At 43.2% G+C, this 26,980-nt stretch overlaps 1 protein-coding gene across 26 annotated transcripts; it reads right to left on the bottom strand.

Moving 5' to 3' along the window:
* Positions 1-26,980, bottom strand: LOC148001311 (uncharacterized). 26 transcript variants are annotated; one of them, XR_015637000.1, is made up of 10 exons: positions 14,980-15,038; positions 14,055-14,248; positions 12,258-12,441; positions 8,703-8,779; positions 8,264-8,364; positions 7,685-7,796; positions 3,145-3,238; positions 1,084-1,191; positions 674-864; positions 1-185 (listed from the first exon to the last, which is right to left on the bottom strand). XR_015637000.1 is itself a non-coding variant. In XM_087584542.1 (10 exons), exons 5-10 carry the CDS (start codon positions 12,336-12,338, stop codon positions 173-175), a joined length of 495 nt encoding a protein of 164 aa, XP_087440668.1. In that variant the 5' UTR covers positions 12,339-12,441; positions 14,055-14,248; positions 23,894-24,068; positions 26,089-26,235; positions 26,394-26,549; the 3' UTR covers positions 1-172. The 26 variants fall into 26 exon arrangements, 1 of the variants encoding a protein (XP_087440668.1); XR_015637001.1 differs by having other exon boundaries at positions 12,258-12,431; positions 14,980-15,022; XM_087584542.1 differs by lacking the exons at positions 3,145-3,238; positions 8,703-8,779; positions 14,980-15,038 and adding exons at positions 23,894-24,068; positions 26,089-26,235; positions 26,394-26,549 and having other exon boundaries at positions 674-753.

The following is a 26,980-nucleotide window of genomic DNA, read 5'->3' as shown; positions in this document are numbered from 1 at the left end:
TGACAGATACAATGTTTTCTTATTTATTTCTCATCTTAACATCACAAGGGAATCATGTTAGCCCCGACTTGCATAGCGATGGTTGCCGACGAGGTCCTACGTAAGCTCTTTCCCTGTGCACACTGATGTAATCACCACAGCTCTGTGAGAACTGAATATTATGATTCCCATGTTAAAGAAGAGGCCTGGAAACACAGAGGGGTTTCAGCAGAATCCCGAGAGAAGGAATTGTATGCAGGGCTATCAAGGGACAGATGGGAGGTGGCAGGGTAGCAGGACAGCGGGGTGGGGGTGGAGGAGGCTAAGAAGGACGGCAGTAGGGGTCAGCCTGTGAGAAGAGAGCCTTAGTGTAATCAACCCCATAGTCGGGTTCTGGAGTAGGTCATCTCTCAAAGTCACCCCAAACCTTTTTCCATTCCCACCCCTGAAAAGCCACCACTTAAGGGCTGTCTGCCTCAGGAGGATAGATTTTGGGGTCTGCATTAGTCAGCAAACTGGTCTAAGGCTGTCCCCCAGAAGAGTTCCACATACTATGGTTAGATGATAAAGCAAGGCAAAGGCAGGAGCTGATTGTCAGTGGGAGCTTGAGAAGGATTCGGGGTGGGGAGGATCTAGGAGACGGATGCTGTTAGCCTCTCCAAAATTCAGGGTCCTGGCTGTATCTGTCACTCACTTGCACATGACCAGCCAAGCAGAATGATTTTTGTTCTTGCTGTCATTTTTGTTCCTCTGACGCATCTTTGTATAATCGAACTGGAGAAAGCATGTACATCTGCACTCCCGTGCACATAAGCACATACATCCATATCCAAGAAGTGCAAAGCCGACATGCAACCCGGCTGTTCTGAGTCAGGCATACGAAACCTAAACCCCGGGGGTTGAATGCAGTTTGCGGAGACCCAATTCGGCTCTGCATTTTTGGAAGGCTGAGTTAGTTGCCCTTATTCTGAGTGTGGGGAGATTTCAGTCTCCAGTTTCTGATGTCCACCTCCATTTCTATCTCACACAGTTGGCTGGAATAATGGGAGAGGGACCTTTTCTGAAGTGTTTCATCACCCCTGGCTGTCACTCAGCCATTCTTACCAGTTCTTCAGCAGTAAGAGATATTTTACAATTCCTCCGGCCATCTTCTTTCCTGAGACCGATGACCTCTGCCGGATGGTCAGTGATGGCCTGGGTTGCCGTCTCGACCTGTGAAAGTGGAGTTGCTAACCTGTTCCTACTGATGGTGTTAGAAAATTTATTTACAAGCACAAAACACCAATGTTCCCGAAATAATTTCTAGATGCCATTTTCTACTTTTTCCTTGCTCAAAGAAAGATATTCTAATAACTTCCCCAGAAGCTTCTAGTTAGCTTTTCTTCTGACGAGAAATGATATAATATGAAAACGAACCCTGGGTTGGGTAGGAGTTTAGAAAATTACAGCAATTTCCTGGTTGAACAAATAAATAGTTACATTTTTTTTCAGCACGTGGCCATGATTTTCCTGTTATAAAGCCTTTTCTTGCTATTAAGAACCCAATAAAATATATCTTACTATTGAATTCAATAAATATTGAAACTTAGTGCCCAGAAAAGTGAACATCTCCTGATTTCCCTCTGATTTGGAATTTTCTGGAGTGATCTTTCGGAGATGTTTTTCGGTTGATGGTGTTTCAGTCAACTCAGCACAAATGAATCTGACTTTTAAATTATTAAAACAACTTTATTATTTTTTCACTAATAGTTTAATGCTGACTGTGGGTCAGAGGAAGAGAAAATACTTATTCTCTTTGTTCTTTAAGCTACAGTTTAAAACTCTGAGATGGTGTCCTTCACAACCCATGAGTTTCTGACAGCAAATGAGCTCTTAGAAAGCTCACATGTTAAACCAACGGTGCCCCCAGATGATCAAAGAAGATAGAGTTTACCCTAAATACTCTGCCCTAATAAAAACTAGTTCTTATTGCTTGATATTAAATGTTATACAAAACAAAAGTGATTTTATAACACCTCAGCTGTGAATCTAAATTTTTAAAAAGTCATTTGGAAGGGTAAGAGGTGGGTCAGAAATCTGACGTGGTGTGAACTGCTATCCCCAGATAAAGTCCTTAGAAACTCGAGCTCAAACAGAGACTTCCTGCCACAGTTTTCACAGCAGAAGCTGCTTGGTGACTAAAGTTGAAATATCAGCTGGTGGCTGCCATCTGAGAATGGTATGGGGTACAGCAGTGGGCTCCAAGACAACCTTTTGCATGTTTTCTTCTATCTATGCCTGTCTGTCTCTGTGTCTGTCTTTATCTAAGTCTGTCACTAGCTATGCCATCTTGATCACCAGTATTATCTATCTGTTCAGTTACCTATAGGTCAGGATCCTCCCTCCCTCCCTCCCTCCCTCCCTCCCTCCCTCCCTCCCCTTTGTGTGCCTGTGTGATTAGTTTAGGACTTTGTTGCCTGGGACTTTTTAAATTCTTCCTGAGTTTACAGTTTTCTCCCTTTGTATTCATGTCCAGCAATGTTTGAACTCCCTAAAGAACTAGATGTTTTAAATTTGTGGTTTTAGAGGCCAGGTTAGGAACTTATCCAAAGAGGAGATTCAGTCCCAGTTTCCAAAAGGCTAAAGTAGTATTCTGCTCTCCTTCTCTCTTCCTGAGTGAAAAAATAAAGACCTCATATCCATCAGCCAGGATGTCTTTCTTTGAAGCTGGTGTGTGTGTGGGGGGGGGCACAGCAAAGCTATTGCTGTAGATTGGAGGGGGTTGAAGGACAGCCAGATACAAAATGATCACAGTTTAGCCTGGCTCTACCCTTGTTAGGGGTTAGGTCTCTGTCTCTGTCTCTCTGTCTCTGTCTCTGTCTCTGTGTGTGTGTGTGTGTGTATATCTATCACAGACACACATCCATCACATATCACAACACACACACACAAATACACACACACACACACAGGATCATATATTTGAATACTTGGTTCCCAGCCAGCTGTGCTCTTTTAGGAGAATTGGGGACCTTTAAGAGGTGGGGCCTTGCTGGAGGAAGTGGATCACAGTGGGTAGGCTTTATGGCATAAGCTTGTAGTTATGACTGAATCCATTCTGTATTCTAGATTGCTCAGGTGCCCATGCTTCCACTGCCACAACCATGGGCTGTGACACCGCCATACCTTTTCTGTCACACGAGCAAAAAGAATCCTTCTTCCTTCAAGTGCTCTCTTCTAGTATTTCACAAAATTTCTTTCTCCAAGCCTCAGTTTCCCCCTGTACGAAACACAACGGATGAGTTTCTCTGACTTCCTCTTAGAGTTACTATGCAAAAGTCAATGAGCTAGTGCATAAGGTTTTCAATGCTATGGTTTCCCTTCCTTGCAGTGATGCCTAAGCCCGAGATGCTTCCCTTCAACGAGACTATGTGTGTTTGTACACTAGATGTCAGCAGAGCCCTACCAGTCAATTGGCCCTGCGTTGGTGTGCTCTCTTCACGGAAAACACCTCCCAAATGTACTCATTGTAGTTTGCTGATTTTGCAGTAGTGTCTCTGCCCTGCCTCCACCTCAGCCATCTGGCTAGAATTCCATGTCAGCACAACTGGCCACTATGTTGAAGCTTCCCACTCATGTTTTCTGGAGAAATTCTTCCAGTCTTCTTGTTCTCCAAGAATTTGTTCGGAAAGCACGAAACCCAAGAGGGGGGAAAACAAATCCTTTTTCTCTTTTAAATGCAGGGCAATGTCACAAAGGATACTTGCTGTAGACAAAGTCAATGCTGTTCCAATTAAGCATCTCTTCAAAGCCTCTGTGTTCTATCCTTCTTCAGCCTTCAGCTGTCACAGCCACATTTCAGGTTTCATCTCTCGTAACGATGGAGACTGAGGCAGAAATTCAAGAGCTGGCTTTGTGTGTCTCAGAAGTAGTCATCGAGCAAAATTTCTACAGCAGCTGGGTCTCAACCCTCCTAATGCTGCAACCCTTCCTCATACTGTGGTGACCCTAACCACAAAATTATTTTCCTGGCTACTTTCTGACTGTGACATTGCTACTGTTATGAATTGTAATGTAAATATGCAGGATATCTGATATGTGACTCCCCAAAGGGGCCGTGATCCACAGATTGAGAATCACTGGTCTACAGAGAAGAAATCTCTTAGAACCTCGGGGGGTCTTGCTTAATTAAGCACATGGGCTTCGGAGCTATGCTCTTCCCTTGGGAGAAAACTGTCCTTACCAAAGGGTGGGTCTCTTTGTGGGGTGTGGGTGGGGTGTGGGGTGGGAGTGGGGGTTGGGGTGTGGGGTGGGGTGGGGGTGGTGGTTGAAGCGGGACCACGTTTTAGCTTCTCCAGCCTTGGTGATCTTGCTGATATCGTTGCTGCCCCTAACATTGGCAGCAAAATCATTTCACTGTGTGTTGATGCTTTTTGATGTGGGAGATACTTTTAGAGTTTGCTTTCCTTTCGAGAATGAAGGACACTTAGAGCATTTAGTGTCTGAAGTCGCCCAAAGCTGCCATTTCACATGCAATCACGAGCCCCACAAAGGCACACTGCTGCACGCAGCCTGCACACACGTTTTATTCCTGTAGGCTAGCCTTCTCACATGAGACTGCCCCCACAGGTTTATTTCCTACTCCATGACATTTTCTCATAGTAGCATGAGAAGGAGTCGGCACTATTATGAAATAGGCTCTGAGCTAGTTGCTGAAGACAGCCCTGTTCCCTCAGAGTCTCTGGTTGGCAGGTAAATGAATATCAGACATTTGTGGTGACTAGCTGGAGGCCTGGGATGGGAAAGGATATGGGGATTCTATTGGGGTGACCCTAGGTTAAATTCCTACCAGAGAGGGATAGAGAGGCTGTTGTGGCCACCTCCAGTAGCTAGGCAAGACTTCCGGAGGAGGAAAGGGAACATCAATACATCCACAAAACCTTCAACCCAAAGTTTGCCTTCCCTATTAGATGTGCAGAGATAGAGATGTAGCAGAGATTGAGGGAATGACCCTCCAATGACTGCCCCAACTCGAGACCCATCCCATGTGAGAGAGCCAACCCCTGACAGTATTGATGATATTCTACTGTGCTTGCAGACAGGAACCTAGCATACCTGTCTCCTAACAGGCTTCATCCAGCAGAGGATAGAGGTAGATGCAGAGACTCACAGCCAAGCATCAGACAGAGCTCAAGGAGTCTTGTGGAAGAGTGGAGGCTAGAAGTGAGCACGTCTGAGGGGGTCAAGGGCATGAGAAGACACAGAGAGTCAACTAACTGGGACCGTGGGGATTCGTGGAACTTAGGCTATCAACCAGGGAGCATTCAGGGGCTGGACCTGGGCCCCCTACATTTGTAGCAAATGTGCAGCTTGGTCTTCCTGTGGGTCCCCTAACAGGTAGAGCATGGACTGTCTTGATCTCTGTTGCCTGCCATTAGATGCCCCCTCCACTGCTCTCCCCGATACTTGAACTGCCTGGTTGGGCCTCTGTGGAAGAGGATGTGCCTAGACCTTCTGGGACTAGATGTCCCAGGATGGGGTGGTATTGTGGTTTGCCCTGGAGTTATCTGTATTTTGATGCTAATTCCACTGCCCCAAGGACAGCTGCCTAGTCACTACTCATGAATCAGGTGACTTTACTAGAACCATCTCCCCATTGAATGTGTAAAACACAGGTGAGGGGCAGGTACAGGATAGAAGGAAGCCTGTCATTGGAGAAGAAGGGAGGATGGGCAGGAGAGAAGTTTGAAGGAAGAGAAGACTGGAACAGAAAGGAGAAGAGACAGGAGGGAGGAGGCAAGAAGCCATGGCAGGTGACGTTAAGATTCTGCTCTGTGTATTTACAGGTTGTTATTAATGTTCTTAAGGGATGGATGGTACTGGGCTTTGTGTGTTTAGGTGGGCAATTATATCTTACCATTTGGGTCAAAGATTAGTGTGTTGTGTGTTCTTTTATGTGACGGTTTGAATGTAGGAAAGTGTGCGGTGGCAGGAGACTCTGGGTGCCACGGAGTTGGGATGTGTTTCCGCAAGATATCTAGGAGACATCTTGGGACACTGAGGTGCTAGACCTAGCGAGGTAAAAGACAATAATACATTTTTTTTAAATTTTTTATATTTTACAACAACAGGGTGGTACCCAAGGGGGCCACTGGGGGGGACTTGTAAGGGTGAGACAGGGAAGAGAAGAGGGAGGGGCTCTATGATTGGGATGCAAAGTAAGCTTTAAAATTTGAGACAGTGCAAGTCTCTTTCCCTCTGCCCTGTGTCTGTGCTCCGTTGTTAAAGCCCTTGACCTTACTACATGCCCATATTTGTGTGTTTACTGTTTGTCTCCTATCTTGCAGTGTTGGAGTAGACTCTCACTCTGGTAAGTCCTCGATAAATATTTGGGTTCTAATTTTTCCTTGTTATGTTTATTTTATTCTTTCATGCATATGAGTGTTTTGTCCGCATGCATGTCTGGGTACCATGTGAATGCTTTGTGCACCTGGAAGCTAGAAGAGAGTGTGAAATCATCTGGAAATGGAGCCACTGATAAGGGGCCATGAGGGCAATAATGAGAGGGCAACTCCCATGGAAGACAAACGCCACTGCTCTCTTGACTGTTGAGTCATCTCTCTAGCACTTGTTCCACGAGGGCATTAGTGAGCACAGTAAAGAGAGGTACACAGGAGCTAAGGGGTCCTATGCTAAAAGCACTCAGCCATGTTGGAAAGCTAAGAGAGTCTTCCCTGCAGAATTGGTGCTTGAACGGAAAGCACAAGCTAGCATTGACTAGCTTGAGAAGGAGGAAGATCATTTAAGTCAAAGACCCCATGGCAGGAAGGCACATGGCATGGTGATACATACATTTAACCCAGCACTCAGAAGGAAGGTCTCTGTGAGTTCAAGGCCTGCTTGTTCTATATATTGAATTCCAGGCTAGCCAGATTATACTGAGCTATATAGAGAAGCTACTTTGTCTCAACACACACACACACATACACACACACACACACACACACACACACACACACACATACATGCACACCACATACATGTGTGTGTGGGGGGGGTGTTACAAAGTTACCTGTTCTAAGAACAATAACAATTCACTTGAATGTTTGAAGCATAGGGAATAGCAATTTTAATTCAAGTTGAAAGGATTGCTCCAATTTCAATACAGAGAATAGACTAGAGGGTCCCAGAGTGATTGAGAGTATCTGGTGAGAAGCCAGTGGCCCAGATGTGGCAGCTGGAAGTTAAGTGCTAGTGCTGAGTCCTGGAGGGACAAGAAAAGTGACTGGGTCTGCACCGTGCTGAAGGAATTAAACCAGTAAGATTGGTGAAGGGTTGGGTGCAAGGAGAGGGAGAAGCAGGCATCAAGGTTGAGCTGACTGTAATCACCACAGAGGAGGATCCAGCTCGTGAGCCAGCTAATGAGCTCAGCTTTCAAAAGATGGAGAGTTCCATTTTACATTTGATAAGTTTCTTTGGGGATTTCAAGAAGACGTGTTAAATAAAAGAGAGTTGAAAGCTTAACACGTCGCTGTGTTTGAGTTATAAATACACAGGTGTTTCAGAGACAATAACTGAAATCATGCTTGAAATCTATAAACTAGATTGAGACTTAGAGTTTCACGTAAGCATATCTGGATTCAGATTAAAAACCTAGAGGTGAAGAATAGACCCATACGAAGCTCTGACTGCCGTAAGTTGGCAGGCCTGGGCCCTGTATACTTACAGCTGTACAGAATCTAGTGAGCCATGTGGTTAGTAAGCTGATGGACCGCACAGGGAATCCCATAAATATAGATCTGTCCAGAGCTGAGAATCCAACTCTCCTCCTCCTTACACTAGGACGAAGAGAATATTTAATGTTATTTTTACTTAATAAAGTACTTTTGTCAAGTCTATATTTTGAAATCATCCTTCATGGTATTCGTTCATATGTGAAAAAAATTAGAAGCACTACTGTAATTTTTATTTATCATAAACTAATCTTGGGATTAAAGGTATTTGAGGTCCAGGTTAGTTGACTCTGTTGGACTTCCTGTGGAGTTCCTATCCCCTTAGGGGTCTCAATCCTTCCATCTATTCTTCCATAAGAGTCCTCAAGCTCCACCCACTGTTTGGCTGTGAGTGTCTGCTCCGAGTCAGCTGCTGGGTGGAGTCTCTCAGGGGGCAGCCATGCTAGACTCCTGTCTGCAAGCATAACAGCATATTAATGATCATTAATACCATAAGGGATTAGTTTAGCTTAGTATTCATGTGGCTTCCAAACAACCAGGGTGGGGGCTGTCCTAAAAGCTGTAGCCTGTACCTGGGATATATTCTTCTAGCTGGGCTGCCTTGTCTGGCCTCAGTGGGAGAGGATGCGCCTAGCCTCACAGAGACTTGATGTGCCAGGATGAGGGCCCCAACCTGCTCAGAGGAGAAGAGGAGAAGGATGGGGGAAGGATTACGGGAGGAAGTAACCAGGAGGGAGCAGTTAGTGGGATATAAAGTGAATAAGCAAATAATAAATAAATAAATAAATAAAGCTATAATTATGCATGCAATTTAAAATAGGCAATTGACCAGGCTTTTAAAATTACAATTATATTCAAAGCTCACATCAACTGAGGTGTTACTGTGAACCAAGCGTTGACCTAAAGGCGTTGTAACAGTAATATGCTTTATTCTTTCTTAGCCCTAGAAGGCAATGCTACTGTACCCATTTAATCAAAGAAACCAAGAAAGCAAGTTGTCCTATATCTTACAGAGAGCAAGTTGTAGAGCCAAGACTTGAACCCGGGAAGTCGCCTTCAGAGGCAATGCTTGTAACTGCTGTATCGGGCTGTATGGAAAGTCAAACACGAACATTTTCAGTGTGTTCTACTCTGACTCGCACTGAAAACCTACAGTAAGACTTTTATGACCCTGTAAGTGTTTTTGCAGAATCCGGTGAGCATTTAAAAGAACTTTATCCCTGCAGCTTCATACCTACTGCAAATTCTGCCAAAGTTGTCTGGGATGCAATGTCCTTGCAAAAGCCACTAGGGTCTATTGTGGCCTGTGTAATGATACGTGGCACTCTGAGTTTTAACATAGTGTGTTGGGGCATCCTAGTCATGGAACAGAGATCATGTTCTTGACTTGAAAGATAGGTGTGTCCAGACATAAGGGCATGGGAAAAATATTTAGCACAGTTGCTCATAAAAATGATGGTATAAAAAAAATGATGGTGGAAGAATGGATGGTTTATGTCATTTGGCAAAAACAGAATAGATGTCACAGGCAGTGTTTAAATAACACCTCCAATTCTAGCAAAGAGAAAGGGTGATGGAGATTCCTGGACACCAGTTCTTTCAGGCACAGGGGAGATGGCTATGCGCTGTGCCACAGGAAGCTCAGGGGTCCTGCCTCTCCTCTCACAGACTCTCGTGTGGGGCTTAATTCCACCACACTATCACTCTCTATCACTGCCACTGAGACATCCTGTGACGGCTGCGTGTCTTGCGGCCTCAACATTTGGTGAGGCTGAAGTGGGAATTAATCTGGGTTTAGATTCAATGTAGGAACTTTATTTCGGGTTTCTACTCATCATCTGATGAACGGTGGGGGAAAGCAACTAGAGGAGTGGTTCTTAACCTGTGAGTTTTGAGCACCTCGGGTGGACTGACCCTTTCACAGGGATTGAATATCAGATATCTTGCAAATCAGATATTAACATTATGACTTATAAAAGTAACAAAATTACAGTTATAAAGTATCAATGAAAATAATTTTATGATTGAGGACCACCACAATATAAGGAACTGTATTAAAGGGTCACAGCATTAGGAAGACTGGGGCCCACTGAACTAGACAAAAAGGGTAGAGACATTTCTGTATAGGAGGCTACATTTTGAGAGCAATTAAGGCTACAATGGCTAATTTTCTTTTTGAAATACCGATCTCATTTATTTAAGTGCCCTTCCAATTTAGTAATAATTACAATTTTTTGAAATGATAATAAAAGCTGATATGTAGTGTTCATTAAATATTTGAACATCTCTGGGTATTTTATGAGTATTTTGTCTTTGCAATCACCTTAGGAGGTGGATATTATCACCTCCCTCCCCTTTCAGATAGAGAAACTAGTGTAAATAACTTGTTCAAGGCCACAAGGTTAGTTCACAGCAAAGCCATAATTTACACCTACACTGCTCTACACCATCCCGCCCCCCAGAGCCTATGCTACTGTGGACTGTGCTATTCATTCACACGTGTACATGCTGAACCACATTATTTGCACACTGGGGAGTGGAGTCAGAGTTCAGGACACATCCAGGTTGTCATAATGAAGTCCCACAGACAGGTGGTTTATGTATAGGCATTGCTAGATAAAATTCAGTCCGTCCAGGAAAATTTGAATTTTGGGTCAATTATAAATACTTTTTAAGTATGTCCCAAACACTGTGGAGACCACACTTATGTATAAACTATAAACTATGCTCATTTGTTACTTGTCTCATATGCGAATCTCACTGTCGCACGTTCAGAGTTAACTGGGTCTCTTGTGTTCTTGCAAAGTTGTGCTCTTAGCTTCACTTGCTGTTCTACTGAGCCTTCAACTGCGCATTAGATGAGCTGAGTAGCTCGACCTCAAGTCCTACGGGATCGGACAGGATCCAGCAGAAGTTAGTAGTTGGAATTTTTTAAAGAGACAGACAGACAGACAGATGATAGTTGATAGATAGATAGATAGATAGATAGATAGATAGATAGATAGATAGATAGACAGATAGATAGATAGACAGACAGATAGACCTTACTCCAGAGGACGTTGGAGCAAGTTTAGAAGAAGTTATCCATGGTTACTGTCTTCAATAGAGAGAGAACTCATATTTATATAAATCTTAACTTTTTACTATAGTGTGGTTTTCTTTTGATTTCTGGAAACATGACCCTAAGGCTTTGTGGTTTTGGATATAGAGAGGGAACGCAGGAGAGTGAAGGGAAATGGGTCCTGTCTTGTTCCCTTCCATGGTACATCAGAAGGGAGGGTGTTATCCTTTGCTAAGTAGGTCGAAAAGTGCTAAGCCCTCGGTTCTCCACTCGGGGGTCATATATCAGGTCCTGCATATCATATTTACATTGTAATTCATAACAGTGCAAAATTACAGTCATGAAGTTGCAATGAAGTAAATTTATGGTTAGGAGTCATCGCAGCATGAGAAACTGTATTTAAGGGTCACAGAATCAGGAAGGTTGAGAATACTGCTGTAAATTGTGACAGGCAGTTAAATAAGGAGATTGTGGGCCCCTTTTGAGACACATAAGATAAACCATCCTCTCCCCCAGCAGTGCAAGAATTGACCTGTGGCTGTTGCTTATATTCTGTGTGTCTCTGGAAAAGATTCCAAAAAGACTTTATAAGTCACAAGCATCTCATGAAGAAACTTGTCTTTGTGTGGGCATAGAACCCTGGTGTTACAAACTGAGTCTCTTCTGTGGTTGTACCACCTGCTCTGCTTGGGTCAAGCCCACTCTCTTGGTTTGTCCTGTGCTTGGACCATGTGTGACCTGGTACCCATTTTTTCATCGTTCCCCATGAATAAGGCAGATGGAGTGAGTCTGATAATTGCCTTGTGGGATTTTGCATTTTCTCATACTTTTTGCTCTTAATAAATCCTGTAAGAACTGTATGTGTATGTACATGCAAATGTGTATATATGTGCATGCATGTATGTGTGTATATATATATGTGTATGCATGCATCTGTGTATATATGTGTGTGAATGCATTTGTGGATATATGTGTGTATGCATGCATATGTGTGTTTATGTGTGTGTGCATGGATGTGTGTGTGTGAGTAATGGAAATGGAACCACAGGTAGAGAGCTCTCTATGTTCATCAAATCTAGCCATAACATTGTACTTCCTGGTTGGTAATAGCCTCTACCGTGGGGTGTGAGTGGATTTTATTGAACCTTTTCTATTTATCTGCTTTATTTGCACATATTTATTTCTTCATAATGCATAACATCGTGACCTTGAGTCCTCCAACAATTCTTGGAATTGGTCATAAACTAACTTTTTGCCTTAAAGGTCAAACATTGTTTAACTGTCTTCCACATTCATGAAATAGTGCATGTGTATAGGGCTCTTGAAGTTTTATTTCTGTTGTAGAGAAAGACACTCTGCACTTTGCCTGGGTCTGTCCATGTCCTAGCTTCCCAGTGGTCTCTGTCCCAAGCACACCCACTTAAATTATAAGCATGAAGAAAATTGTAGGTTTTTACTATCTAATTGGCAGTTCTGTTCTGAATAAAAATGTACAATCCACATACCATGTTTCCTTCAGTTGGCAGCAAATCAGAAGGCAGGGCCACTCCCAGCAAAAACCACAGTTTGTTCTCTAGAAGAGACATGCTATTTCCGGATGAGTTTTCAGTTCCCAAGTATCTGAGTGGTCCTTGTGGGGGACTTCATTGAGCAGCTCTTCTACAGGAAGACTCCATGATCTGCTGTGTCCTTGAAATAAACTACCCACCATTGGCTACTGAGAAGAGACATCAAGCTGGTTTGTGCATGGAACAAAAGTTATACTCTCTGAAGAGTGCCCCCCCCCACACACACATAGCCTGTGTCTTCTCCCTATCATTCTTCTTGAAAATTCCATGGCTTAGGTTCAGGCTTTCCCTCCCAGTCATTAGCTAACAACAAGCATGCCTTGACCCACAGGTGAGCATAGAGTTGCACATGGTAAATTGTTGGATGAGAAAAGCAGGGGATGGGATGGCACATCCACACAGAGGTGAGCTAGCTAGCTGTTATCTCTGTGAGGTTCCTTCACAGGGTTGATGGATCCTTTCTATGTATCTGTACTGTCAATCTGCGTTTATTTCTTTATAATAAGTAAAACAGGCCATCTAATAAAATGAAACTGAACAGCGCTCAGGGCCATCTTTCAAATCTTGCTTCCTCTCAGGATCTTTCATCTTGTTACTCCCAGAGAGTCCTTATCTTACCGAGCTCTGGAAGAGACACATAAAGTGCACAAATCCAGCATGGTGTCTTTCTCCTTGGCAGCCAATGGGGAGTGGGTTATTTCAAGAACACACAAGAGCATGGAGTCTTTCTTTGAATGAGTGGCTCAATATAGTCCACTCAAGGACTACTTGGATATTTGTACTCAACTGCAGCTACATCTCTTTAACGAGGCTTACTACTTTCTTCCTTGGGTTGGAATTCTGAACATGTCGATGCCTCCTGCCCTCCACAGTTAGACTCTAAGTTCCTTGAGAGCAGAAACTGAGTCAGTACCTTTCTTGGCCTTTTGGAGCATTTAATACCCAATGGAAGCCCATACTTATGGTAGGTAACTAGTTTTTTGAATGATCATGCTTATATTTGAATATATCCATTAAAATCTGTCTCAAGATTAAAAGGGCTACTTTGTAAAGAAATGGTTTTGAGATTGAAAAACTGTTGTAGTTGCTCATCCACAGCTTCTGGAGGCAAAATGACAAAATCAACCTCTTCAGGTGTATTAGACGTTCATGTTAACTCCTGGGCCATAAAAAACAAAACAAAACAAAACAAAATAAAAAACAGTTGAAGATGAGACTATTAGGAATTATTGGTTTCTTTACATTTATTTTTAGATATCTTAGACTGTGGATACTGTCATTTAATTTGAAATGCTAAAAAGAAAAGATGTCAGAATTTTCAAGATAAGCAAGAGATCAAGTGAAATTCGATATGTGATAATTTTAAAAGGAATCAACATCTGGGCTCATTTAGTGTGCTGTTTTCAACTTAGTAGGATCCCTGGAAGAACGGAGCGGATTAACTCATAGTACAGACACCAGGACACAGCCATGATATTTGTATGCAGGTTTAACAGGTGGGGAACCACAGGATAAAAATGTTTTCCCTAGCCAGAAGAAGGGGTGGTTCCTGGCCCAGACTTTACACCCAAATCCTTGTTCAGTTACATTCCAGTCAGCTCCTCAGGGCAATGAGACATGTTTTATGTACTCCTTCACCATACTACTTCCAACTCAGCTGTCTCTTAAACTCTTGGCTCAAGAAACATCTTTCTAAACACAAGGATTTCATTTAGACTATCAAGGGCCAATTACCTTATGATTTATATTGAGCTGTACACTCGGTGATCATTTATGGAGCATCTACTGTGTCCCAGGCCAGTTCAAATGGATGAAATGCTGAGTAGGGCTTTAATCCCAGTCACAGAGTGCTTGCCATCCCATGAAGGAGAACAGACATCACCCAGAGAAATATCCAAGTGATTATTTCATTATGCTCACCATAAATCCTATGAAGGAAAAGAATGGTACAGAATGACGGTAAACAGCATTCCTGAACTGCTGAGGATCCAAGGAAGGTTGACAAGGAAGCCATGCTGTGAGAGTGAACTTAGACAGCCCAGGTGGGATGGACAGACCACAAGAGGGTAGGGTGCACATTGAGCACTCGAAGGGAAGGAGACACACAATGAGATCATGCAGAACCCTCCAGGTAACAGAACAAAGTAGGATTTGTGAAGTGAGCAAGAGAAAACTGTGGGGAGCTCTGAAGCAGGAGTATAATCTATCCTGATTGCAGCTCTGTTTTTTGTTTTGTTTTTTCAGTTTTAAAAAGTATATTTATTAAAGCATTATTAATATCAAGGACAACTATTCTCACTGCAATAGATAAACTTCAATTTTTCCAGGGCAACATTTCCTCCCTGATTATATTCCACTAGACCCACTTGTGTCCCTGCCTTTACTACCCACTAATACTTTCTTGGACTATGGCTTGTCAACACTTGTCCCTGTGACCCGGGCAGGTTAGGAAACAATTGTGTTTATATGGTTTTAAAACAGCATTAACTTATCCTAATTGATTAGAAATCATTTCTTCTCAGCCAGTGTATATTTGGAGGAATACATAGTGAAACATAGTTTGAAGAGATGCACATAGTTAAGAGGAGGAAGTGTCAGTTCCTGTTGAGCAGCTGTGAGAAGTGTGACCTTGAACATCCCATTCGTCCTCTCATCTTACCTGTAAGACGTATCTAACCCATCTACCTTATCTGTACAATGATGAAAAGAATATCTGTCTCCAGAATTTCTAGAGAGTACTACATGAATAATAATGACAATGTTTAGAACACTTAGACAATGTCTAGTACATAGTGTCATAATAATGACATCTTCCCCCCTTGAAGCCTTTGGAAGTAGATGTGTTTGGAAGTACAATAAATTGTAATTAGTGAAACTGGGATACATTATAGTATTTTGGTTTATTAATCTAATCTACAAGGGTACTCAGAAATACAGTTACTTCTCTATATGGCAGTTTCTTTCCTTTTCTAAATACATTTTTAAATTAATTTTTTTATTGAAAATAGACTTTACTCATACAATATATCCTGATTATAGTTTCCCCTCACCCCACAACTCCTAGTTCCTCCACACCTTCCCTCCCTCCAGGTCCACTCCCTTTTGTCTCTCATTAGAAAGGAACAGACTTCTAAGAGATAAGAACCAAACACAACAAAGCAAATATAATGAAATGGAGCAAAGCTGTCATATTGAAGTTAGACATGGCAAGCCATTAGAAGAAAAGAGTCCCATGAGGAGGCAACAGTCAGAGACTCACTCCTTGCATCAGAAGTCCCATAAAAAACACTGACCTCATAGCTGACTACATACACAAAGGACATGGTATAGGCTGTGTAGGCCCTGTGCTTGCTCCCTTAGTCCTGAGGGTCATGTTCTCCTAGTGCTCATGTTCTCTGACTCCTATACTCTTCCTGACTCCTCCTCCACAAGGTTTCCTGAGCCCTGAGTAGAAGAATTTAATGGAGACCTCCAGTTTAGATTCTCTCTTTCTGCATAATGTCTGACTATGGGTCTTTGTATCTGCTCCCATCTGTTGCCAGAGAAAGCCTCTCTGATGAGGCACTGACCTATGAGTATAGTAGAATACCATAAGGAATCATTTTATTGTTTCTACCCCCTTTATGACCAATAGTGCTTGGTTTTCCATAGGTCTGTAGGCATTCTAGTCTCTGGCTCTTGGTTACCTCAGCAGCATTGGCTATATATCCCTTTTCATGGAGTGGTCTTTAAATCAAATCAGACATTGCTTGGCTACTCCCACAAGTTCTGGTCTACCCTTGCCTTAACATATTTTTCAGGCAAGACAGATTGTAGGTCAAAGGTTTTGTGGCTGGGTTGGTGTCCATGTTTCTTTTGTAGGAGCCTTCAGAGTACCTTTCATCACGGAAGAAACTAGAATGCAGGGGTAAAGGCTCCATATAGGCACCAGCTAGATTTCTCTGTGTTCAATGTGTTGTGCATATGTTGTCTTTGGCAATGGGTCTTGCTTTCAGTTTACATAAGGTAACCTTTTGTCTTAGCATCAGCCTGGGTTGTTTGGGGATTTCTATGGGACCCCCTTGGCCAACAACTTAATTGAACTCAGTTCTGCCTACATTTCTGGCTACAAGAAATGTCCATTTGGAACACATTGTTTCCCATCACTGGTCCTCACTAGAATCATCATAGATTCCAGGACGTTTCCACTGCATTAGGTTTCCACACCACTCCCACCTGCCCTTCCCCATACTCTTTCCCTCCATCCCATCTCCTCCCAACTAACCTGATCCCCCCACACTCTCATTACCACCTGCCCCCAGTCCAACCATAAAATCTCTTTCCCGTTCCCAGGGAGATCCATGCATTCCCACCTAACCCCCCCCCCTCTTTACCTAATCTCTCTGGGTCTATGGATTGTAACTTTGTTATCATTTACTTAATGGTATCCACATACTTATTATGCATCCACATATAAGTGAATACATACCATATCTGCCTATCTATGTCTAGGTTACCTCACTTAGGATGATTTCTTTTTCTAGTTCCATCCATTTACATGCAAATTTCATGATTTTTTAAACAATTGAATAATACTCCATTGTGTAAATGTAACATGTTTCCTTTATCCGTTCTTCTGTTGAGGGACAGTTTCCAGTTTCTGGCTATTATGAATAAAACCACAATGAACATGGTTGAGCAAGTGACCTTATGGCAGGGTGGCATGTTCTTTGGTTATATGCCCAAGACTGGTGTGGTCGTTTGAATATGCTTGGTTCATGAAGTAGCACTATTAGGAGGTATGCCCTTGTTGGTTGAGGTGTGGCCTTGTTGGAGGAAATGTGTCACTGTGGGACTGCACTTTGAGAGAGCTTCCCCTAGCTGCCTGAAGATACCAGTCTTCCCCTGAATGTAGTCAGTCTGAGCTCCTCCAGTGCCAAGCCTGTCTGGATGCTGCCATGCTCTCACCTTGATAACAATGGACTGAGCCTCTGAACCTGGAAGCCAGCCCCAATTAAGTGTTGTCCTTTGTAAGAGTTGCCTTGGTCATAGTGTCTCTTCACAGCAATGGAAATCCTAACTATAATAAGTGACGTAGCTGTGTCTTGAGGTAGATTGCAGATCAGTGACTTTTTAAAGCGTCCTCTAGCTTTTGATGGAGAAAGCGTGTATATTTGCTTCAGCCTTCTGGCTGTGAGGTAATGGGTCAGGAAAGCAGCTTGTAGCCCAGTGGAAACAAGGATGGAAAGGAGAAAAGGAGTCAATTAGGTTGTTCTAGTAAGACGTTGGGTTGCGATGACAAGATGATGCTGAAAACACAATTAACAAGGATTTATTTATTTTGACTTGTGGTTTAGATGTTCCCATCTATGGCTGCTTGGCAGTTATGTTCTTGGGTAGACAGAATGGTGGGTAAAACCCATGAAGCAGGAGGGCCTTGCCTTGTGGGTGGAAAGCAGGTAAGAGAGGGAGGGACTGGAAACAAAGTACCACATTCAAAGGCACAGTGTTCAAAGTCAGGCAAGACCTCTGCTATGAGGCTCTGTAAAACCACAGTTAAGGGTACATTCTTCCAATATACAATGAGTCAAAATAAGCAGTCTCCTTCCCAAAGGGGAAAATGGGATAATGAAAAGCAAAGGTCAGAGCAAAGCAGGAGAAACATTAAGTCAAAGCCCTATGTGCAGCATCCAGGATACAGGGTGGTGTAGTGTGGGCTCTGATGGTCTTGGGTAGCCCTGCCCCGGTGGCACTGCCCTTTGCAGACTACACAGCCTTTCTCCTGACTGTCTGACCTGGTTGCCTTTGACTTTCCTCAGCACATTTCTCATGTTCTTAGCCTCTCCAAGCTTCTAATACATCTTAGGATCCACCCATGCAGAGTTGTGCATTTTCTTCTTGGAGGCTGCCTGCAAACTTTCCAACACCTACTTGTAAAGTACTTGATTTCTTTAATGGCTAATATTACCCAGAACCAGGTTGTTCTTAGAAACAACTTTACCCAGCCCATTCTAACCAAGTCATGGTTTTTGTTTTTCAGGTCTACGTGGTCTGCTTTCTGCTTTCAAATTTTCACTGTAAACCTGACTAAAAGAAGGCATCAGTGACCATGCACAGCCTAAATGCTGAACTTGAAATCTCTTCTGCCAGAATAAGCATTTAGATGTTTTTAAACTCAGCAACTCCGCATAATTTAAAGTCTCAGGCGACAGACAAAATGTAGACATGTTCTTTGCCAGAATACAACACACAAGGTCCCTAGTCCAGTTCCCAAGAGTGTTTCTTTTCATCTCAAACCACACAAGCATTTCTATCAGCATGCTGGTCTTTTGAACTCCCACCATTAAGTTGCTCGTCATGTTCTGAGGCTTCTCTAGCTCACATGTCTATCTTCCTCTCACAAACCATTACAAACACCTGAGAGTCAGGTGCTCCACTAACTCACAGCAACAACATGTACCTCTGGTATTAAAGTGTTTATGCTAGACTTTAGGTCACAGGCAGATAACTGAGGAAAGCAATTTAAAGGGAAGAATTGTCTATCTTGATTCATGGTTTTCAATATTTCAGTCCATAGCCACTTGGCCTCTTGTGCTTAGGCAGAATCTCATGGGGGCAGGAATGTGTGATAGAAGACATTATTCGCCTACTGGAGTCAGGAAGCAGAGGTATGGGGTGGGTGAGTGGGAGATGCAAAGATAAGATATCACCTTTGAAAGTACAATCCCAGTGCCCACTTCCTCCTGCTCTAATTTCCCCAAGTGTCCACCACCACTCAGAGCTGGGAACTAAGTACGCAATAGGCGAGCCTGTGGTGGGCATCTCGAAATCAACCATGATGCAGATTTTTGGAAAATATATACAAACATTAGAATTGGCATTGTCACCTGCAAGGTTTATTGAAATATAATAATAATAAGAAGAACAACATCAATAACAAAACATTTCAGTTAGAGTCTTGTTCATGTCAATTTCACATGGCTATGAGACTACAGACTTCATTATTCTGAATAATTACCCATTTCCCATAATTAGTTAGCTTTGGTGGCTCAAGCAATGGCTCATCACTTAAGGGCGCTGGTTGATTTTCTAGAGGACTCAGGCCAGATTCCCAGCACCACATGACAGCTTATAGTCATCTGTTGCTAAGGGTCCAGAAGATCTGACCTCCTCTTTTTGCCTCCTCTGAGACCAGGCACACAATCGTATACAGACATACATGGAAGCAAACCAATTATATACATGAAAGAAAAAGCAGTTGATTTTTTTTAAGTGTCTCCCCAAAACCTTTTAGGAGGACAATATAAATCATCACTATCAGATACCTTCTGTTTTTACGCCAAGCCAATGTCAGCAAGCTCAATTATGTGTAAAAGCCCTCTGTGACAGGAAACGATGCATCATCCTTATCCTCCAGAGTGCGACATCTCTGATAGTTAAGTGAGTCCTCCCTGAGACAGTAACGTGAATGTCAAGAGGGAATCTCAGAGTCATACTATAATTAGCAGTTTGGGCCAGGGAGAAGTTATTCCAGCAAAGAGGCCTAAACAAGTAGTTAGAGGGATAAGAGACCAACAGGCACTGTCTGTGATGGGGGGGAAAGCCAAGATGAGGTGGTCTCTACAGAGTGCCAGGAAGGAGCAAGGACTAGAAGAGTCGTGTTCAGATAAATCTAGAAGCTTATGTATGACAGAGCCATGACCTGAGGACGGAAAAGGCAGTCAGCTGAGAAGGAAGATGGAGAAACGACCACAGCTGTAAGCCAATCAGTTGACTAATTTACTGTATGTCTTGTTCCAACAGGGATTTAAGATGTCGTAGAGGGACCCAAATATATAGCAGGAAGGCATAAAGTAAGACAAGGATGAAAGAGAACTAAGCAAGGACCACGGTCTCAGACAGAGTCAGAAACGCAGCTAAAGACGCACATGGCTTTGGTTTCACCATGGTTAGGCAACCAGAGCAAGCAAAACAACTAAACGCTTGCGGATTACACAACCCCATTCTCCCTTTTCTGCTTTTTCCTCATTGCCACTTTGAGTCTTTCCCCTTCCGTGATCAATATGACACTCACCCCGGGTCGGCCTGTTAGCACATAGAAGTTTCACCTATGAAATAAGTGACAAGAGACTGCTTGGGGACAAGGGATGGAATCAACATCTGTGCCCTTGCGCAAATTGATGTAAACTCCTGAAAAGATAAGACGCCTGTGCGTGGGCGAAGGACACCGAGGCCGTGTAGATAAATGGTGGCTCATCACAGGGTGATACGAGATGGGAAATGGGGTTGATCCAAACAGAAGTATCAATTTGAATTTAAACCAGAGAAGGAGAGCAGCCCATGGTGGGTGAGGCAGCAACAGCACAACCCAGCAGCTCTGGTTTGTGGGTCCACGCTAAATGTAAAACTTCTCAAAGCCGGGCCTCAGCTCCCTTCTCAGTGGTAGCAGACAAGTGGTTGATTCATGGAAGGTCCTCAGCCAGTGTCTGGAACAAATGCACGCTGCAAGGCAGAAGGCAAAGTGTTTAAATAGCCTTGGCTATTGGCATCAGTCATGTCATTTCTCTGGGCCTCTGTTTGTCTTTGAAAATATGATGTATATGACAGAAATCCCTGATTTCTACACATCGTTGAGTCTAACCTTGTTATGGGCTAAGACCTTCTATGGGAGTTAATCTGAGATTAATGATTCCATTCACCATCGTTCTCCCAGGATGCATCAGGGATTCTGACCTGAACTCAGAGGGAATCTCAGCATGTCACTGAATCCTCCATTAGGGAAAGAGTCGAGCCTGGTGACAGCTATTGAGGTCACCAACTGATAGAAGACTAACCACATATAAGTAAGGAAGAGCTGACCTGAGGCGGGACTTTAAACAGTCATAGAGGGAGAGATGCAGAAGGGAGCTGTTGCAGCTGGAGCAGAGCTCAGGCTGGGTGCTGGGCTCACTCATCCATGCCCAGGCTTTGGGAACAATGGAAACTAAGCCTCTAATTATTGTGCTAAATCTTCCAAAGCTGTTTTGTGAAATCTTTATTCTTTAAAAAGTTCTTTGAGAAATAGTAAATATAACGTGTAAAAAGGAAACCATTGTTGTATGAAAAACAAGTAGAGGGATTTATTAAGGTCCTTGTTTGAGTTCTGCATGTATGAATAAGAGTATCTGTCATTACAGTAGAATATTTCTTTCCACCAAGGAAAGTGAATGTTTATTCTCAGGAGTCCACCCAGCACAAGGGTTCACAAAGTATTCTTTAAGTAACAAATTGCCCTAGTGTTCAGAAAACACCTTAATATGAAGACATTACAATTCAATTACGTGTATACCTATTGTAATGTCAAAAGTGTCTGACTAATTGAAGAGAGTATCCTAAGTAACACAAATAGGTAAATACATATTCCCTGGCAACCTGTATTATCACATGAAAGAACTTGACCTTACAAAGCTATCCAAGGGTCTAAAACCCTCCACCCTGCAGCACTTGCAGGCCCAACCCTCATCCCTATACAGACAGCAAATGAGTCATAGAGAAGCCAGGGGATTTTTACAGCTCTGAAGAAGAACACTCTCCAACTTTCTACTCAAATAGGTTATTACACACACACACACACACACACACACACACACACACACACACACACACACACACATTCACCTTTCAAAGCAGGGAAGACTGAAAACCAACTGAAACATGAGAAGAAATCCCTGCCCATCAGAACCCCAGCATGGACCCTCTATCCAGATGAAGGATTCCTGGCGTCCATGACACCAGCGTAGGATGCTTGCCTATTTACCAGTTTCTCTAGCATTCACTTGAGATACCGTTAACTCGTAGGAAATGAGTCTACTCTTAGCAGGGCAGAGTTCTGAAGACAGCCCCAGGCTTCCCCAGGCTTCCCATCACGCCCTCTCTGATTTAGCTCTGGCTGGTTGATGTGTCCTGCTTTGTGTCATAGTTTGTTCTCAGGCCAGAGATGAAGTCATGTGATGGCTTTATGAGCCACGCAGCTGCACAATATCAAGAGAGGGTTCCCTCCCTCCCCTCCTGGGGAGAAAATGTGCTGCCAAGCTCTGTGTTATGATGGCCAGTTCTTAAGGTGCCAGGACGAGCTTGTTTTCCAAGAGGGATCTCACTCTTCTAGAAGGCTGGTCTTCAGGCCTCCCGGCCAGGTAGCCCATGGCTTTCCTCAAGGTTCCACACTACACAGCAGTCCTGTTCTATACAGGGCCAAGACAATGCAGCAAGCACAGAGTTAGAGTATCCCAGGGACAGTTTCTAAGATTTAAGTTTCCATTTAGGGCAGGTTCGCATGATTTGAGATTTGAGTTTCTCCTGGTTCACCCTCTGCCCTCCACCCCAATTTCCCACATCTTTCAAGTGAATCAAATAATTTCTCCCAAACGCTGAACACAGCAGTCCCTCAGCAGTGGAGGAGACAATCAAAGAGGATGGTGTGAGGACCACAGAGGAAGTAACCAAGGTCAGGTTGAGAACAAATATGATAAAATCTTGGGAGAAAAGATTTTTAAATAACCACAAATGCCAGGTATCTATGAATGTGAAATTATGAGTTTAATGTCATTAACATTTATTATAATGCAACGATACAATTTAAACTAAACATAGAAATAGAATCTTAAAACAGAGTAATAAAGTATCAGTTTTACACATATTTAGTTAGACTGTTTTTCTCTATTGCCCAATGTGTGAAAGAAGGCAGGTGTTTACAGGAATCTTTTCTATGGCTTTTTAAAGTCAGTGTTTCCCACAATGCTTGCCTAGATGAAAGGGGCTCACCCTTTATATTTCTCTCAGAGACAGCTTTCCCTGAAACATGCAGAATGAGGGATGCTCTCAGTGTCCCCAGGTTTGTGTGTCCCTGAATGAGGTGATGGCCTGAGAAAGGCAGACTCCACAAACTGAAAGGGACAGCTGGTGCCTCTTCCTTCTCTACTGGGCCTGCATCGAAGAGTATGGCCACTCCTTCTCCTCCTCTAAATGGCAGGTAGGGTATAAAGGGTGTGCATTTGGGAGGGCTTTGCCCTTGGTCTTTGTCAGATGGGCAGGAAGGCAGCTCGTTAGAGATTCTGGGAGGAACGGTTCCTTGAGGAGTGTAATGTGCTTCTAGAAGAGACAAGTATTTGAGGAGGTAGATTCAAGATCTCCCTGAATAGCAGAGAGAGCTTGAGATGAGGGATGGAGAATGCTCTTCCCTTAGAAGCCCTCAGAGATCCAAGCTCCTGGCTTCTTCAGTCTTCAAGACCTGGAATTAGTACCAACTGTCAGGTCTTCTAATTTCATTGGACTTCCTGGTTCTTGACTTGGACGCAATTGAACCATCATCTACCTGCCCCAGTTTTCCAGTCTAAAGATCCTGGGATCTCTATACTCCTGAGTCTCTATATTCATGAATCAATTCCTATACTAAACCTCATCTGTCTGTCTGTCTGTCTGTCTGCCTGCCTGCCTGCCTGCCTGCCTGCCTATAACATGTCGATTATCTTTCTGGGGAACTATGATGAATACAACTTTGGTACTGACCTTGTGGGCTCAGCTGGCCACATACGTTAGGTGTATCCCATGTTTCTTACCTGTGTTCTTATAGTGGTTCACTGAGTTTCTGCAGAAGCTCAGACTCCTGCATGAGGAACCGGCATCCAGCAATCACTTCAAGGTGAACAGGAGGCAGATTGAAAGCCTACGAACTTTCAAAAGTGCACACATCATCCATTCTCCATGCAAGAAAAATGTATCCTCCTGACGTACCTGCAGAAATCGGTTTATACTCAGATGAGGAATGAAATGCAAAGGGATAGAGGCATCTTGCTTTCACCACAGTTTATACTGGAGTTGCAGCTATAACACTTCAAAGATGCTTAGCTGCTGGAAAAAACCCATGTGCCTCATCCCTGGGGTATATATGACAACCCCTCTGGAGAATGGGTGCAGAGAGGGTCATAAACTGAATTAAAGGAAGTGCTTTGGTTCCAGAAATTCCACCACAAGGAATGGCTACTACAGAACGAACTCCAGGTAAACAGAAACTTTACGTCAGTGACAGTTCTTACACATGTAAGTGCTCCAGTAATGAAGGGACGATTTAAGAAATTAGGTGTCCATGTCCATCAGAATATTTAGCAGCCATATTTTAAAGAACTCTGGCGTAATTGTTATTCCAATAAGAAAAAATGTTATCAAATAGAGATGGTTTTTAATAGGGTTAGACTTTAAAAGTAGATTTAAACAATACTGATCAACTTTTGGAAGAAAACTTGAACTATAAACTATCCATACCCGAGCTCCTAAAGAAGGGCAAAGACACAGTGATTCAGATGAAGGCGTCCGGTGGGTTATGACAGTTGGAGGGAAGTTAAAGAATGTTAAGATGGTCATTACTTCTGTTCCAACTGCTGATACCTTTACTCTTCTTCATGGTCTTTTTACAGTTTTCAAAAGTGTAATGAATGAATACATAGTATTTTCAAATCATAAAGGAAAATCTAAGGTTTTTGACAAAGATGATAAATTTTAAATATTTATCATTGTTTTTAATATAACTTAATTTTAAGTTCACAAACTTAGCTTTAAACATTTTATATCCTCCATTGAATTTGTCATTTAATTATTTCATAAATAATATATATACATATATATATATCAAATTGCGACTATGGATCTGCTGACAGTAGCAGTAGGAAGGCTTGGGGGATGAGGGAACAATTTGTGCAGGTAAGGAGAGTGTCCAAACAAACAGAAATTATAAGTATCACTTTGTGGCTTGGAGGAGGCAGTCGGAAGGTGGGACAAGCCAGCTATCGATGTATTGTACATCGAACTGAGGAGCTTGGATAGTATTCTGAAGGCCGTGGGGAACCTTGGAGAGTCGGTAAAAGGAAAACCTCATATACGAAGGGGAATGCCTGAAGCAGGTGGCCTCCAGTGTAATCACTGACAACTTTGACTTCAGGCAAACCAGGCACCGTGTCCTGTAATAAAAAGTGTACATCACAGAAAGTAGTGCTGCAGACATGGGACTTCATGCTCACCTTACTCCCATATGTAATACCGTTAATGTTTTACTGGAAACACAGGAGATATAAGAACATAATACTGGCAAAAAGTATTAAATATTGGTAGATGTACCAATGAAATGGGCTCAACTAGTAACAACCTTAGTTTTAGGAGGTTTGTGACATAAATCTTAGCAGACAAAAAAACATGGCAGGGCATCCTCAACTGCTGTGGGCCCTTTGGATCCTGACTAGAGCTAACAAACTGTTGAAAAAAGACCGATCAGAAAGAGAAATTTAAATACGATTTGATGGGTTGGTGACTTGGTTGAGTGCTTATGCCTGTTATATTTTTTAAAGTCGGGGTGATTAAATTTTAGACACACTAATTAGTTTATGAAAGCTACAACTGCTTAGGAATTATCTAGCATCTGCAGCAAAGAGGGGCAGGAAGGCAGATGTGCAGAAAAAAAGCACAAAGCTGGATGTTAAAAGACTTCTTGGAGGATGGCAAGAAAACCAGGGCTGGAGGTTAGGTGAGCCTGATAAGCAGGGCAGGGTAAGAGGCACTGCTGGCCAAGCCAGACCCACTCAGCTTCTTGCTGCCAGTGTCACTTGGACAAATCACTTCAGCTCTCTATGCGTCTTAGTTCACTCAAACAGGCAAATGAGAATCCACTGTGAGGTTTAAACCAGGATTAAATAAAGGTAGTAGTGGTAAAATTACTTTTTACTATCTTATGAGGATAATGATAAATGGGTTAAATATCACATACTCTGAGGACTACAGTGAATCCTGTAGAACAGCCTTAAACTCCTTTCACCTACAATCTCGGTCTTGAGTGTGCAGATCCAACCTGCATTCAGTGTTGGACGGAACCAGTCCCGCTCCTCCCCTCACGTTCATACAGTCTGAACAACACCTGAAAGGAAAGCAAACCGACACAGGAGAAGGTTAATGGCATATTTTCTTCCTTATAAAATGAAGGTGGAAAAGGTGGTTAGATTTTTCTATTTACTCATAAAGCCACCCCCCCCCAAAGTCGCACAAAATCATTGACAACCCCAGAAGCATCGCTACTGTTAGCAGTCGCTGTCTCCAGTGTCCTCCGCCTACATCACTGGTAAGAAGATGGTGGAACCTTTGAAGGGGGACGGGCTTCAAGTGTGAGGAAGTTAGGCTACTGAGAGTGCTCTTGAAGGTGGTGCGGAGACCTGCATCTCTACTTCTCTCTATGATGCACCCGGGCCGCAGCAGGCGAACAGGCCTCCCCTGTCACGTGCTCCCGCCATGATGCTGCCACTGGTCCAAAACAGCCAGGTCAAACAACGGTGGATGGAAAACTCTGAAACGGTGACCGGAAACACACTGTGCCTCTAGTTGAGCGCCTTGGGTATTTGATGACAGTGGCAGAAAGCTGAGTGACTCAGAGTCTTCTATTAGCGCAAACCCGGCGGCCAGGGCCACGAGGAATTTCCCTCTGTTAGACTGGCGCATTGGTCATGTTTCCTATTGCTGTGATCAAATATGAGAAGCCAGGGAAGGAGGATTTACGTGGTTTAGGTTGAATAAAGTCCACCATGACAGAAAAGACATGGCGGCTCGGGGTTGAGGAAGCTGGTTGCAGACAGGAAGTGGGATGGGTAAACCTGGAGACCCAGTCCCAG

The sequence above is a fragment of the Rattus norvegicus genome, chromosome 14, assembly GCF_021556685.1.
Source record: "Rattus norvegicus strain SHRSP/BbbUtx chromosome 14, alternate assembly SHRSP_T2T, whole genome shotgun sequence".
In the NCBI taxonomy this organism is placed as follows: Eukaryota; Metazoa; Chordata; class Mammalia; order Rodentia; family Muridae; genus Rattus; species Rattus norvegicus.
This window is presented reverse-complemented; position numbering and strand designations above follow the sequence as displayed.